The sequence below is a fragment of the Pelobates fuscus genome, chromosome 1 (genome assembly GCF_036172605.1).
Source record: "Pelobates fuscus isolate aPelFus1 chromosome 1, aPelFus1.pri, whole genome shotgun sequence".
Lineage (NCBI taxonomy): Eukaryota > Metazoa > Chordata > Amphibia > Anura > Pelobatidae > Pelobates > Pelobates fuscus.
This window is the reverse complement of record NC_086317.1, coordinates 20,858,950-20,876,381: the sequence shown is the minus strand read 5'-3', so window position 1 is coordinate 20,876,381 and position 17,432 is coordinate 20,858,950. Positions and strand designations below refer to the sequence as shown.

General features: G+C 42.2%; 1 protein-coding gene across 1 annotated transcript in view; it reads right to left on the bottom strand.

Annotated features, from left to right (window-relative positions):
• Window positions 1–17,432, bottom strand: part of LOC134601983 (beta-1,4-galactosyltransferase 3-like) — a 115,272-nt gene that overhangs the window by 11,005 nt on the left and 86,835 nt on the right. Inside the window, exons 5-6 of the mRNA XM_063446488.1 lie at window positions 14,609–14,731; window positions 6,914–7,018 (exon numbers count right to left, since the gene is read on the bottom strand). Coding sequence (XP_063302558.1) covers window positions 6,914–7,018; window positions 14,609–14,731 — 228 coding nt within the window. The remainder of the gene's footprint in view (window positions 1–6,913; window positions 7,019–14,608; window positions 14,732–17,432) is intronic.

Sequence of the window (17,432 nt, the reverse complement as noted above, 5' to 3'; positions counted from 1 at the left end):
CCTGTTTGCCCTCACTCTGGAACCCTTTCTTGAGGTGGTCAGACGGGACGGGGGTATTAAGGGGTGCCGCGTGGGTGGAGGAGAGCACCGTGTAGCGGTATACGCCGATGACATGCTCTTTTTCCTGGACCAGCCAAGAATATCTATACCAAATCTCCTAGAAGCATTCCGGCAATACAAAGAGGTTTCCAACTTGAAACTCAACCTGGATAAATCCGAGACGATGCCGCTCATGCGAGACACAACCCTCCAGCGACACATCTGAACACATTTCCCCTTCAAGATATGCACGACCAAAACTACATTACCTTGGAGTGTGGCTCCCGAAAGACCTAACACATATCTACCAAATGAACTTCGCATCCTTACTCGCAACTTTGCAACAAGACATAGAGCGCTGGACAACCTAATATATATCATGGTTTGGCCGTATAAACGCCATTAAAATGAATGTTATGCCCCAAATACTATACTTGTTCCAGATGCTACACACAAGTCTCCCGCGGACGTTCTTCCAGACACTAACGACAACCATTAGACAGTTCGTCTGGAACCAGAAACCAGCGCCTATTCGGAAAACGACCCTAGAATGCCCAAGGAGCGAAGGAGGCATGGGACTACCATCAATCCTCACGTACTGCCAGGCAACACACCTGCACCGACTGGTCAACTGGCACGCTAGCCCAAGCGCTAAGCAATGGGTGGACCTGGAAAAACAACAAGCCCAGGCAGGAATCCCCGCCTTACTATGGCTTGGGGGAGCAGCATACAAGGAACTGAGTACGGGAAACCCGATTATAGATGCCACACTGAAGGTCTGGTGTGGAATACGCTCTTCCAAGAGGCTCACATCATCACCCAACCCACTCACGCCCGTAACTAATAACCCAAAGCTGGCAGGGGGGTTAAACCCTGCCGAACTAAAGAACTTCGGGGCAACGGACTGGGTCCACATACACCAATGGTGCAACGGACCGGCACTCAAGTCCCTAGCTGTGTTGCTACAAGACCGCAGGCCATGCAGACTAGACGAATTCCGCTACCACCAACTAAAAACTTATATTGCCTCTATAACGGGCAAGGACCACCTAAATCGCCATTATTACACCCTAGAACAATTATGCGCGGCTAGACAGCACCTTACGCACGGCGTATCGCACTTATATTCCACACTACAGAGCAACGGAGACAAGAGCCCCTTAGGTTTTACGGAGCTATGGGAAAGAGAGACAGGGGTTAAACTTACGGAACTCGAGTGGCATAAAATCTTCCAACTGACACACAAAGGGACCATAAGCACAAAGTTCCAAAAATGCAATTATAAAATTCTGACATGCTGGTACAGGACACCAGACATCCTCCGGAGTGTGCATGAGTCAATCCCAGGCGAGTGTTGGAGATGCGGCACAGAAGAAGGCACTGGTATCCACATTTGGTGGACGTGCTCCCATATCGAGCTGTATCGGCGAATGATACATCATACGATCAAGGACATCACGGGAACGGACGTCCCATTCCAACCGCTGTCACTACTGCTTAACCACACACACACACACACCCTTGAAGACCTATAAAAAGGGCCTCATCATAGACCTGCTTACGGCGGCGAAGTCGCTTATCCCGAGGTTATGGAAAAGCACGGCAGCACCCACATTACAAGAATGGGTAGAAAGAGTAGAAGCGATTCTTAGCATGGAAATAATGACAGCCTCTCTGCGGGGACGTTCGGATAAATGCGCCCTGACATGGTTCCCGTGGATGGAATATACAGCAAAAGGAGCTGCAAGAGACGCCCGGCGGGGACTGGGGGCGCGCCTGCCCTGGCACAACCACCCCGACAGACAGACATACAGCTACAGGAACAACCAGTTACGAATGACCCCCCCCCACACAACTGACCCATCCGCTCCCCCCCTTCACATGACCGTTGACGAATCGGGGAGACACGACTCCCGAAGGCACCCGCACGAACCCACAACACTACATAACATGGCAAAAGGCTGGAGACCAACACGAGAGGGAGGGAGAATGACAGAGGAAGGCCGAGAAATAAATGAGAAAGCACCAAGGCAGCAAACAAATAGACACACCTAAAGTAGAAGAACAGAGTATAGAGACGACACCAGGAGACGAGAACCGTCTACGTACCCGACACATGACTCAACTGCCTACTGGGAATGATAATTACCCCAGATACCCCGAATTAGTCAACACCCAGAACCGCCTAAAATAGTAAGAGCAAACACAGTTAAAAGACGCACTGCAGAACATACATCTACATGCAGGACATAAGACACAACAAGCCACACAGGACCAAGACGAGGTCACCTCAACAACTAGAGCTAAATACAGCACACCTCTTCGATAATGACTGACACATTACAACACACAAGTATAAACTTAAATTGTTTCACTGCTTTATTACTTAATTGCAGTGAGACTTTTATGTACCCGAGTTAATGAACAGACATAATAAAAGTAAATATATATATATATTCATCAATATAAAACATTTTATGAGAATTTTACAGGCAAGAATTTCATGTGAATTTGGGTAAGATGATTTATAACTGTGCAACAAAGAAAATGGTTCCTCGCAAAGGGCTACTTTCAGAAGTGTCACATCACGTCTTCAGCCTCTCGATATAGAGCTGTTCAAGTCAAATCGAAGAAGAACATTTAAAGGGACACTCCAAGCATCATAAACCTACAGGATCCCTGTTACTAGGCAGGCTCCCAACCATTAGTAACATGCAGTGAAGTGTTTCTGAACCAGTGCACATTGCCATGTAATTACATCTAGTAGCTTGTGAATGGAACAGTCAGTATAATAATAACATATAAGCTGAAGTGTCATATAACCTGCCGTTGGGCAGGATTTAGAGATTATGCTCTGCTACCTTTCAAACTAAAGAGCCTGCAGATTGTCTGTTTCTCGTTTCGGACTAGCTCCCAGCAGACCCTTCAAATAATGGGAATTTGCAGCAAATGCAAGTACTTCAAAGGTAAATATCCCTTTTAGATTATTTTTATAGTGGCATTGTCTATTTGGGATTTTTTACACAATCAAATAAAAGTTAGCTATGCATTACATTGTGTGTCAGGCAGAGGTGGAGTATATGATGAGAATTTGTTTTACCCCTCCGACCCCAAGGAGCCATTGTGCATGCATATGTATGGTGCTACCAAATCAATTCACAACATGTTCCAAGCAGATTCTTACGTGCACATGAGAATGGGGCAATTACGTAGTCCCCACACACAGAATGGCTATGCAGGCAAGCTTTCGTTAAATGTATTTAATCTCTTCATTACAGAAATTGTGTGTAGACTATTTTAATATTTTAAGTGAATTTATTATTATTTGTATTTATTTATTTTGTTTGCACTAGGTGTACTTTTGGGCCAGTATCATTATAGCGCTGTCTCTAAGGGGAACCCTGCTGCTACACAGGCCAGAGGTGAGATCTTTAGAGATCTTTGCTCTCTTGCAGTAGCAGGTCTGCACCTCTGATGGGTGCAGGTCACTGGCGATGCTCCCTCATGGTGAAAGACTAGCAAGGAGCATTCACAGTGCTCTGCACTCAGCCAGATGAGCAGGCCAGCAGCTCAGCCCACTGATCAGATCATTGCCCTCCTCCCTGCCCAAAAGAAGGGGGAGTGTTATAGGAATGTTGACAGGACCTTTGTTTCACACTTTATTGGACTTTAACGAGAATGAAAGCAACATGAATCCTGTAAAGCCACCCAGCAGGAATCATGCCACAAAAGAAAGAAATATCATTTCAGATCAAACAAAAAAAGACAGGATAGGAACGGGGGCAAGTAGGGCAACTGCAAATGGCTTTAGAAAAGGTAAAAAAAAGATGCAGGGTGACAGCAAGTCAGGCAATAAATAATAATAAAGCTCCGAGGACTGTCTGTGATAAACTTTAATCCACATGGTTGCTATTTGGATGTGATGCAGCATTTTGAAAAGGTGCCGAGAAGAAAAAATATATATACCGGTATATAATAAAAATATGACTATTATCGGTTTGAAGAGACGGGGTAAATATTTAAGAAAACAGGAACTCACCTAAACACACATGTTCAAACAGTGGTATGATGGCAAAGTTCCTGGGCAAGAAAGGGAAAGAATATAGGCAGGGCAGACAGAAATGAATGTCTTAGAATCGCAACAATCCGTGTCAGCTGACAGAGGGCAAAACTCTGAAAGTAGCTCTGTCAACAGAAATACACTTTATCTAATCTGCTTCTATACGGCCACCGGCAACCGTGTGTCTGTGTCACTTTTCATGTTTATTATGTCCTTATGCATAGCTTATCCTTACCTTCTGTGTCACTTTCCCCCACTCCCTCTAGAATGTAAGCTCTTTGAGCAGGGCCCTCAACACCCTCTGTTCCTGTGCGTCCAAATCGTCTGGTTACAAATACTTGTCTGTTGCTCCACCTATTGTGCAGAGCTGCTGAATTTGTTGGCGCTTTATAAATAATGATTATAATAATAGCTGCGAAGTTAACAAAACTTGACAATGGGTGGGGCTTAAGTTAGGTTCCCCGCTCCGCTGTTAATCAAAAATTACCTAAAATCCTTTAGTAAATGTAAGCCAACAGAAGAACTAACACGAGACTTGAAGGGCCGAGCAGAACAAAATGCATGCATTCATTTTTATGGTCTGGCACAAGGAGGAAAGGATAATAAATATAAAAAAGGCAAATGGAAAAGGATTGTTTAATCATTAAAGGGACACTATAGTTACCAAAACAACTTTAACTTAAAGGGAAACTCCAGTGCCAGTAAAACGATCCGTTTTCCTGGCACTGGAGGGTCCCTCTCCCTCCCACCCCCCAATCCCCAGTTGCTGAAGGGGTGAAAACCCCTTCAGTGACTTACCAGGGGCAGCGACAGGTCCCACGTCGCTGCTTCCTCCTCCCCCGCCGCTCCTCCTTCTACTTACGTCGGCCGGTGGGCGAGACTGATCTCGCCCGCCGGCCGAGGAGACCTAATGCGCATGCGCGGCAATGCCGCGCATGCGCATTAGCGCACCCCATAGGAAAGCATTGAAAATGAATTTCAATGCTTCCCTATGGAGAATAGAGCGACGCTGGAGGTCCTCACACAGCGTGAGGACGTCCAGCGACGCTCTAGCACAGAAAACCTGTGCTATGAAGCAGGAAGTCCCTCTAGTGGCTGTCTAATAGACAGCCACTAGGGGAGGACTTAACCCTGCAAGGTAATTATTGCAGTTTAAAAAAAAAAACTGCAATAATTACACTTGCAGGGTTAAGGGTAGTGGGAGTTGGCACCCAGACCACTCCAATGAGCCGAAGTGGTCTGGGTGCCTGGAGTGTCCCTTTAATGAAGCGGTTTTGGTGTATAGATTGTGCCTCTGAAGTTTCACTGATCAATTCTCTGCCATTTAGGAGTTAAATCACTCTGTTTATGCCTCTATAGGCACACCTCCCTCCATATGACATAGACAGCAATCCTAAACACTTCCTCGTTTAGGATTACACTTCCTTTATCGCAAATTCTGTTTAATTTGAACTAGGGCTGTATAAACAGGAACAAAAGTGTTTTAACTCATCAATGGCAGAGAATTCAGCAGTGAAACTTCAGAGGGACAATCTATACACCAAAACTGCTTCATTAAGCTAAATATGTTTTGGTGACTGTAGTGTCCCTTTAAGATATAGTAGGCATAAGGAATGGAAAACCAAAAGTATAAAAAAAAAAAAAAAAAAATGAGAGAGTCGCTTATAGTCTATTCCATGAGTGTAGGAAGCAGGGGAAATGGACTAATCTAACCCCCCCTAAAAAAATAATCTCGTGGTAGGGATGGTGGAGGTAAGATCACCGCCAGTCACGATGGTTTAGCTTTTAATATCACATGTTTTACTGTTTTAGAAAAATGAGAAAAGCAAAATATATTTTTCAAGTATAGTTATATTCTCAGTGTAGCTTTTAAAACAATTCTATTTCAGGATGTAAACATTTCAGTGGAAATACCTTTATTAAATGCATGTTTTTGTTTTTTTTTGTGAGAAATTGCATATTAATACATATTAAAATTTGAGGGAAGGAGTTTCATACCCCATTCTACCAATAGGCTCCACACTGATCGTGTATTATGATCTTGTGAGTTCTCTATCTCCCCTCCCTTTATGTTTGAATTACAATTAGATTACACTATTTGTTTTTTGATGATGGCTGAAATACGGGAAGGAGAGAGGTATGACATTAAATCAGGGGCAGATAATCTGATCAAGGTAAAGATGATAACAGGTAAGTTTAAAGCTTCTGTTTACTGTATTTAGGGAAAAATGCATTTAGTGACACTAGACACCACTGTTGGGGGGCGTGCGGTTTTTACCTACACAGTTCCTTTAAATCCATATTTAATTCAGTTGGACTTGTGTTTGGACATAAATTGTATAAATTCTATGGAAGGATCAGAATATCCAGTAATTTTATGCTGAGATAAATTCATATATGACCTGCAGGCTGCGTGAACCTAAGACCAGTGGATTTTAATAAAATAAAAGCCCTAAGAGTTATGACAGCGATGATCCACTTGTGAGAACTCGTAGCAAATTAAATTAATCAATGAAACGCATTCAATTTACAATAATTCCTGTCTCAATGCTATGCCCTCATAGTGTGATAAAACAGGTTTTAAATTAGTTACTGTTTCTATTATATGATAATATTAACCATGTCATTCGATCTATACCGTATTACTGCTAGAAGCAATTTCCAATTCTATTAACACAGCCCGTTTAGGTGATATATAAAACAAGAGATGGAAAAAGTGACAAACAGACATAATCAGTAACTTTGGATTTGTTCAATTCATTCATTGCTGAAATTCATGTAGGTAGAACGAAAATATTACTTCACAGGAAATACCTTTTTAGATTCTCCTCATTTCCAATGTCACGGCTATGCATCACCATCTTATAACGACCCACACTTAGTGGCGTTCGAGAGATACTCATTCCTGATAAACGGACCCTAATAAGAAGAAATCGTTTAGTCTATGCCAAGGCTGGGCAGGGAGTAAATAACAGGTGTGGGCATTTACACCAAAATCAAGTGACCCTCCCGCCACCTCTAATCAGACTTGGCATCCTCTCATGTGCCAATGCCTGCACTTGCAAGGAATGCCACTGAGCTTGAATGTGTAGAGGTGTCTGTATGGAAAGTCAGTGTGTGAATATGTAGGTATGTTGGTGTGGGGATGCATTTGCTTGGCATGTTGGTGTGAAACGTGGGGATACATTTCCATGACATATCGGTGTGTAAATGTGGGGATACATTTGCCTGGCATGTCAGTGTTTAAATGTGGGGATACATTTGCATGGCATGATGGTGTGTAAATGTGGGGGTGCATTTGCTTGGCATGTCGGTGTGAAACGTGGGGATACATTTGATTGGCATGTCGGTGTGTAAATTTGGGGGTGCATGTCGGTGTGAAACATGGGGATACATTTGCTTGGCATGCCGGTGTGTAAATGTGGGTGTACATTTGCATGGCATGTCGGTGTGTACATTTGGGGGTACATTTGCTTGGCATGTCGGTGTGTAAATGTGGGGGTACATTTGCTTGGCATGTCGGTGTGTAAATGTGTGGGTACATTTGCTTGGCATGTCGGTGTGTAAATGTGGGTGTACATTTGCATGGCATGTCGGTGTGTAAATGTGGCGGTACATTTGCTTGACATGTCGGTGTGTAAATGTGTGGGTACATTTGCTTGGCATGTCGGTGTGTAAATGTGGGGATACATTTGCCTGGCATGTCAGTGTTTAAATGTGGGGATACATTTGCATGGCATGATGGTGTGTAAATGTGGGGATACATTTGCCTGGCATGTCAGTGTTTAAATGTGGGGATACATTTGCATGGCATGATGGTGTGTAAATGTGGGGGTGCATTTGCTTGGCATGTCGGTGTGAAACGTGGGGATACATTTGATTGGCATGTCGGTGTGTAAATTTGGGGGTGCATGTCGGTGTGAAACGTGGGGATACATTTGCTTGTGTGTGCATTTGCTTGGCATGTCGGTGTGAAACGTGGGGATACATTTGCATGGCATGTCGGTGTGTAAATGTGGGTGTACATTTGCATGGCATTGTGGTGTGTAAATATGGGGGTGCATTTGCTTGGCATGTTAGTGTTTAACTGTGGGGATACATTTGCATGGTATGATGGAGTGTAAATGTGGGGGTGCATTTGCTTGGCATGTCGGTGTGAAACATGTGGATACATTTGCATGGCATGATGGTATGTAAATGTGGGGGTGCATTTGCATGGCATGTTGGTGTGTAAATGTGGGGGTACATTTGCATGGCATGTTGGTGTGTAAATGTGGCGGTACATTTGCTTGACATGTCGGTGTGTAAATGTGTGGGTACATTTGCTTGGCATGTCGGTGTGTAAATGTGGGGATACATTTGCCTGGCATGTCAGTGTTTAAATGTGTGGGTACATTTGCTTGGCATGTCGGTGTGTAAATGTGGGGATACATTTGCCTGGCATGTCAGTGTTTAAATGTGGGGATACATTTGCATGGCATGATGGTGTGTAAATGTGGGGATACATTTGCCTGGCATGTCAGTGTTTAAATGTGGGGATACATTTGCATGGCATGATGGTGTGTAAATGTGGGGGTGCATTTGCTTGGCATGTCGGTGTGAAACGTGGGGATACATTTGATTGGCATGTCGGTGTGTAAATTTGGGGGTGCATGTCGGTGTGAAACGTGGGGATACATTTGCTTGTGTGTGCATTTGCTTGGCATGTCGGTGTGAAACGTGGGGATACATTTGCATGGCATGTCGGTGTGTAAATGTGGGTGTACATTTGCATGGCATTGTGGTGTGTAAATATGGGGGTGCATTTGCTTGGCATGTTAGTGTTTAACTGTGGGGATACATTTGCATGGTATGATGGAGTGTAAATGTGGGGGTGCATTTGCTTGGCATGTCGGTGTGAAACATGTGGATACATTTGCATGGCATGATGGTGTGTAAATGTGGGGGTGCATTTGCATGGCATGTTGGTGTGTAAATGTGGGGGTACATTTGCATGGCATGTTGGTGTGTAAATGTGGGGGTGCATTTGCTTGGCATGTCGGTGTGTAAATGTGGGGGTACATTTGCATGGCATGTCGGTGTGTAAATGTGGGGTTGCATTTGCTTGGCATGTTGGTGTGTAAATGTGGGGATACATTTGCCTGGCATGTCAGTGTTTAAATGTGGGGATACATTTGCATGGCATGATGGTGTGTAAATGTGGGGGTGCATTTGCTTGGCATGTCGGTGTGAAACGTGGGGATACATTTGATTGGCATGTCGGTGTGTAAATTTGGGGGTGCATGTCGGTATGAAACATGGGGATACATTTGCATGGCATGTCGGTGTGTAAATGTGGGTGTATATTTGCATGGCATTGTGGTGTGTAAATATGGGGGTGCATTTGCTTGGCATGTTAGTGTTTAACTGTGGGGATACATTTGCATGGTATGATGGAGTGTAAATGTGGGGGTGCATTTGCTTGGCATGTCGGTGTGAAACATGTGGATACATTTGCATGGCATGATGGTGTGTAAATGTGGGGGTGCATTTGCATGGCATGTTGGTGTGTAAATGTGGGGGTACATTTGCATGGCATGTTGGTGTATAAATGTGGGGGTGCATTTGCTTGGCATGTCGGTGTGTAAATGTGGGGGTACATTTGCATGGCATGTTGATGTGTAAATGTGGGGTTGCATTTGCTTGGCATGTTGGTGTGTAAATGTGGGGTTGCATTTGCATGGCATGTCGGTGTGTAAATGTGGGGTTGCATTTGCTTGGCATGTTGGTGTGTAAATGTGGGGTTGCATTTGCTTGGCATGCCGGTGTGTTAATGTGGGGGTAGATTTGCTTGGCATGTCGGTGTGTAAATGTGGGGGTGCATTTGCTTGGTATGTCGGTGTGTTAATGTGGGGGTACATTTGCTTGGTATGTCGGTGTGTAAATGTGGGGGTGCATTTGCTTGGTATGTCGGTGTGTAAATGTGGGGGTGCATTTGTTTGGTACAGCACTGCATGTAAATAAGTGAAGTTACGCCAAGTTATATGTTTTAGTTGCACTAGTTGTACAGAAATTAACTGTGAACACATTTATTTTTTCCCCATTTTTTTATTATTTAAACATACCCAGTCCAGCATAGAACTCAGAGCTCCATCAGCTGTTCCATGGCCATTTGAAACAGGTAGCCTTTTGGAAGACTGACATTTCATCATATTTCTACATACCCTGTTAATTTTGTTGTATGTGTATGTTTTTATATTTAGTGACTATTGTTTAGTTTTATTATTTTCACTGTATACATTTTCATGTCTTTGTTACTATAGCCTGTGCTAATCATGCAAAGTATTTTATCACCTTTGTCTTTGTCCATCATGTTAAACGTTAGTTTAACCAGCTCAGGCCCATATATCTTTCATGTTCCCCCCCCCATGCTTAATTCCTCATTTATAGATAGCCTCCCACACAACTTTCAATCTCCTGAAATGACAGGTGCAAACACTGATCAGCACACACTTCCAATCTCTTAACCCTATAGAACACATACCCTCTCTCCCTACAAATAGATATATCACACACCAATACTATATACTTTTATTTAATTTTTGTTTTTCACGATTTCTGTTTCATTTTCAACTACACACCTCATACCACTAACATGAATCCAAATATAACCATACTGATATTCTTAATAACCCTTTTTTCAATCCTATTTTGTTCACACCACTACCCGCATAAGCACACACCTCAAACTGGAACACAAATTATCATACATGGCATGCTCTGTTCCTGTAACTTATCTGCTGAGTGCTGGTGGAGAGTTCTAAAAAATATCCCTCCAACCCCCACCTCACAAAATTATTAAGTATCCCATTCACTATATGGCCAAACAAAAACGATGTCCAAATTCCTATTCCTTATGTTACTTGCCCTTGCAAATGATGTGGAGTCTAACCCTGGTCCCCCAGCTAATTCTAGTCCTAATCTCCCCACGAAAAAAGGGCTCTCTTTTGTGCACTGCAACATCCGTAGCTTACTCCCTAAACTGGATGCACTGCAAGCTTGGTGTTCCCATTACAAACCAAAAATCACTGTGCTCTCAGAATCTTGGTTAACGACTAAAATACCAGACACCGCCATTGCAATACAGGGGTATTCATGTTTTAGAAATGACAGAGCAAAGAGAGGAGGAGGCATTGTTATTTATGTTGACAATTCCATAAAGTTTACCCCTTTACAAAACTTTAGCCCTTCTGCCACCTTTGATTTCCTTTCTGGCACAATTGAGATCCCATGCAGTAAATCAATCATTGTTGCAGGAATCTACCGCCCACCTAGCTCCCTTGTGCATTCCCTTTCTGACATAGACCATCTCCTTAGTGAAACCATAGCTCAAAGCCCGAAAAGTGAACTGTTGGTCTTTGGAGATTTTAATATTGATTGGCTGAATCCTAAAAATAATAGTTCTTGCACGCTGTTTAAGACTTTGCAGCTAACGCAATTAATCTCCTCCCCAACTCGCATAAACATTAAAAGCCATAACCATACCCTGCTAGATTGGATTCTCTCCACTTCTCCTGATAGAATCCAGGAGGCCGGTGTTCTCCCAAACACTTTCAGTGATCACTGTTTAGTGTACTGTGTGCGCAAAATAAAGGCTATTAAATCCTATCCCAAGGTTAAAATAACTAGGTCCAAATGTTTTATCTTGAATCCTTTCTAAAGGACATCAAGAACCTCCCATGGCACAGATGAAACATTATCCCAGATCTAGACTGTGCTGTTGAATTCTTTCAGTCTGAACTCCTACAAATTTGGAATTTGCATGCCCCGCTGTGTAAGGTGAGGGTAAAAGGAGCACATATGAACTGGATCACAGCTGACCTCATCCAAATGTACCAGTTTTGGGATTCTTTGTGGTCAAAGTTTGGCTCTATGACTGATCACTGTGTGTAGAGCGTACTGGCTCTATGAATGATCACAGTGCGTATAGACAATGTCGAAATATATGCACAAAACAGACAAAATTGGCCAAGGCCCAATATTTCTATGACAATCTGAACAATAACATCTCAACCCCTAGAAACTTTTGGAAAGTCATAAATAAACTACAAACTCCCCCAATCCACTCCCAACCCTCCACTGTCAAAGTGGATAACCAAACTCTGCAACTTCCCTTAGATGTAGCAAATGCCTTTAACAATTATTTTGTCGGATGCTCTACTGCCCTGATTGCCAAGCTAATAAATGACACGCATCCTGTAACTACAAATGTGGATCAGGTCCCACTAATCAAGTCCCAATATAGACAAGTTCATTTTTAGACCTGTACCTGTTAGTGTCATTGAAAAACATTTTAGATCTTAATAATCTAAAAATGAAAAACCAATCCGGACCTGATCAAATCCCAGCAATGCTGTTGAAGCTCAATGTGCCAGCAATTGCTAAACCCGTCGCAACTCTAATTAACGAATCCTTGGTGTCTGGATACATACCCAAACTTTGGAAGACTGTGAGAGTAGTGCCTATCCATAAAAGTGGTGACACTACTTTGGTTTCTAACTATCGCCCTATATCATTGCTCCCGGTATTGTCAAAAATCTTAGAAAAATGTGTCCACACGCAACTTTGTGAGTACTACCAACAATCAAACTATCTGACCCCTGATCAATCAGGCTTTCGCCAGAATCACTCCACTACAACTGCCCTCTTAAAAGTTTGCAATGACATCCAAACTGGCATGGAACAAGGAGACCTAACTGGAGCTATTTTCCTTGATTTTGCAAAGGCCTTTGACACAGTAGACCACGACATTCTACTGCACAAACTCAAAAACTCAGGTATTGGTGATCATTCGCTAAACTGGTTTCAATCATATGTATCAGATCGCTCGCAATATGTGTCCATTTCTGACAGCGACTCCCTCCCTCTCCCAGTCACGGGTGGTGTTCCCCAAAGTTCCATTCTCGGCCCCCTACTATTTACATTATTTATAAATGATCTGCCTAATGTCTGCAAATCCTCAAATGTACACATGTACGCAGATGACACGGTAATCTATGCGAGCAATTCCGATCTACCGCAGCTTGAGGCTGTGCTCCAAGACCAGTTTACAGAGGTAGAAAAGTGGATCGCAAAAAACAAACTCTTCCTGAACACTGACAAAACTGTCACAATGATCTTTGGAACAGTACCTACATTACACAAATTACACAATTCCCACCTATCCATCAAAACAAATTCAAATAGCAGTCCACTCTTTCAAATATTTGGGTATGATGTTAAACCCCAATCTATCTTTTGGCCTGCACATAGAAAAACTTGCATCTAAACTTTATCCAAAACTAGGTGCCCTGTACAGAAACAAATCCTGCCTAAGCCCTACAGTACAGGAAAAGATTGTACAGCAAATGCTGATGCCAATCAATGATTATGGGGATGTAGTATATGCATCGCAATCCCACATTAATAAACTCAACACATTGTATAACTCATTCTGCCGATTTGTGCTACAATGTAATTACAGGACCCACCATTGTGACATGCTAAAAGAACTAAACTGGCTGTCGCTGGAATCCAGACGCACCCTTCATCAGTCCAGCCTTATGTTTAAGAGCTTTTCTGGAAAACTCCCACCCTACCTGAACACAATGCTTTCCCCAGCTGTTCCCACTTCCTATAACCTCCGATCCAGTACCAACACTTTACTTAGTCTACCTGAATACAAAAAGAAAGCAGCCCGATCCTCCTTCTCCTAGGGCCGCAATTGTGGAACGACCTTCCGCACACTTTAAAATCTTCCCCAGGCCTAAAATCCTTTAAGAGATCACTCTCTACATACCTCAAAACAGAATGCACCTGTCATGGTTGATTATATATTTCCTACCTGTTCTATGTTAAATGTTGTATTTATTGTGTATTAATATTGTTTTTGTATTTTATTGTACCCTAATTGTAACAATGCAATGATTTGTTGACCCAGGACATACTTGAAAACGAGAGAAATCTCAATGTATCTTTCCTGGTAAAATATTTTATAAATAAATAAATAAATAAATAAATAAATAAAGGGACACTCCAGTCACTATAGCAACTGCATCCCCAGAGCGCAGTCCTGCCTCAAGGAATTAAACTGTTTTCAAATGGCTTAACCCCAAAAGTTGCCTCCAAGGCCAATCTCCAGGTCCCCCAGGAAGCACCCGGCCTCTAAATCTGATATACAGGAAGCACTGAGCACAGCCGAGCAGGGCATCCTCTGATTGGTAAGAACGGTCAGCTGACACGCTATGCCAATCAGTAGTCCCTTATTGATAGAAAAGTAACATACCTTTTCTTACTTAAAAAAAGCATAAAATGAAGGTGGAGAGAACACATATCAATAGAGTCAAAAAGGCCTCGGTCATGAACGCATATAATATTGAAAGAGCCTCAGCCACGAAGGAGTTCATTAATATAAGAATAATAAAAAATAAACTAAACTAAAAACCTAACAATTATACCTTAATTTAAGAATCTGATATTGTTGTGATTTACCTAATGGCGATATCGTCATCCTCTCCGCCCCACCCCCAGTATGAATTTGGAAATCCATTAATCCGCATGTATTGATCAGGAGTTATTGCAGAAACACCACCAAAGTACGTCCAGTAAGGTAAGCTGAGAAATACAAAAAAATAAAAAAACGTTTTTTTGGTGTTTATCATACCAGAAATAATAATATAACAATCATATAATTAAACTTAAAGAAAATCTGTATCCGTGATGCCTAATCATTGGTAACATTCACAGCCTTCCTAAACACTTCCTGTAAAGTGAGATCTAATATTTATACTTCCTTTATTACACAGTCTGTTTAATTAAGGACTTCTCATCTCCTGCATTCTCAATAGCTTGCAGGAGCCTCCTGTGTGTGAGTAAGTTAAATTTACAGAGAGAGAGAGAGGGATAAAAACTTCTAAAGTAAGTTAAGATATGATTGAAAATGACACTTATTTTTCATGCAGACTATGTGAGTCGCAGAGTAGGGAGGTGTGGTTAGAGCCTCAAAAACAGAAACAAAGGTGATTTAACTCCTAAATGGCAGAGAATTAACAGTGTAACATTGACCAAGCCTGCCTTGCTGCTAAACCAACACTGAGTAACACTCATAACAGCGAGTGGATACATTTTATTTTCAAGGTTTATTTAAGTTTTCAAAATATACATTGTATTGCAGAAAATGGGCATAGAATAAACAAGCAAGCATAAAAAAAGGCAACAAAAAAAGTATTTTGTGAATGGAAGAAGTCACAAACGGTTGCTGGGCACTACACTAGATACAAAGCTATCCAGCCCCCAGCTGCACTACTATTGGGCTGATTCACGTTTAGCAGAACTTGGAACAGAACTGTCATCAGTCAACAATTGAAAGGGTCACAGATCAAAGTGATTGCAAACATACCTTTTTGGCACCATAACTACTGCAATATCATACGTTATGGATTTGAACTGGTTCTTTAAGTACGGACTGAAGTGCAAAATTGAAAAATTATTTTGGAAATACATAGCACTGGGGTGACCTCTAGTGGTTGAAAATGGAATAAAATATTTTGTTGAAATCCCTTTGTCGGTTATAGTTTCAAACTACTTCATTTGCTTATTACATGAGTTATATAGTTTTATGGTTAAAGCATTTACCAGGGTGGCGTGTGCAGCAGACACTAGTAGAAACACACCCTTAATGTAAAGAAATCATGGCATTGATATCATTTGCATCTGGAAGAAGATGATGCAACAGAGGAAATTGTATTTCGTACTTCTGTCCACTGCGCGTTTTACCCCAGAAAACCTTCATGTTCCCTGGGGTGAGGGGATAGAGAAACTGCCCCTAAATGAAAGATAATGCCTATTGAAAGGCAAGGACTAGTTTAAAAAAAATAAAAATAAAAACAGAACATTTTAATGCACTTGAAGTGTACAGTAGTTTACATTAAAAAATTACATTTATTAGTTTTTCAAACATGTTTTCCTTATTCTCTAACTTTCCAAATTTTCCACCCTCTTTTGCAAGTTCAGAAGCCAAGCAGATCCACCACAATTCGGCCCAGCAACAAACGGCCGAGAAGCCCTCTTAGAACAGCACACAATAGGACACAATATGAATTTGTGTAAGCTATAAAAATATTTTACTAAATATATGGATCTTTTACAAAAAATTCTGCTGGAATAGGTTCCAAATGTACTTCTCAAAAAATATTTTTCTTAAAGGGAAGCTATAATTTCTTTATTTAAAGGGACTCTCCAGGCAGCTAATTGTAGAGGTCTGGGTGCTGTACTCTTATTGCATAATGCTCACATTGCAGCTCTAAGTCTGTCCTCTGTGTCTAACAGACAGCCACTAGAGGGCTTCCGGAATCCATACCGACCTTTGGTCAGTTATCGGACATCCTCACCGACCTCCAGCGTCAGATTTTCCCCATAGGAAAGCATTAAATAATGCATTCCTATGGGGAGGTCTAATGCGCGCGCGGCCATTGCCGCACATACGCATTAGGTCTCCTCCGCTGGCTGACATCGGTGGGGGAGGAGCGGTGGGGGAGGAGCGACATGGGATGGGGGGCACTGCAGCACCCTGCAGTGCCAGGAAAGCAGGTTTGTTTTCATGGCACTGGAGAATCCCTTTAATCTCACACTGGAGGCTGACGGCAGTGCTATATACTGCCAAAAAAGCAGGAAAACAAATATTAAGCTGAGGTTGTTTTCGTGCTCAGAGTGACCATTTAAGTGTGAGCAGTTAAGAATGAACTAAATTATTATTGTCGTGCATATAGTACAACAGAGGCATGAATAGACACTTCAGCATCAGTCAGACATGTATCAACAGGTAGAATCCTTAAAGGTGCCAAAACAAAACACATTTATTTGTTATATATAAAACAAGGGTTTCACGCTAGGAGTCAACAATCAGGTATTAACCTAAGATAAGAACACAAGGAATAAACTACTATGACTTCCTAGGCTGAGTTTAAGCAGCATATGCAGGGTCGGAAACCGAAATTAAGATTGATAGCGATACATGCCAGAATTCAATCTTAGAGCATGCTCATTACAGGAATATATTTGAGAGTGGTAAAATTGTACGATTGACGACATGATATATATGTAAGAGTAGGCCATACAAATTAAGTGTCATTATCAGATGGTGTGAGTTAGGTAAGATTAATAAAGGTCACTCAAGAAGGGAGGTCACCCCTAACCAAGGGGGCATCAGAGTCGGTATATGTTGTTGCTAGGATTCTTATGAGTTGCGAGACTGGAGCAGGACTGCGTGTCTCATCGCCCAAAAGAAGTGCCAAGGCTAGGTGACTGGGTAGCCCCT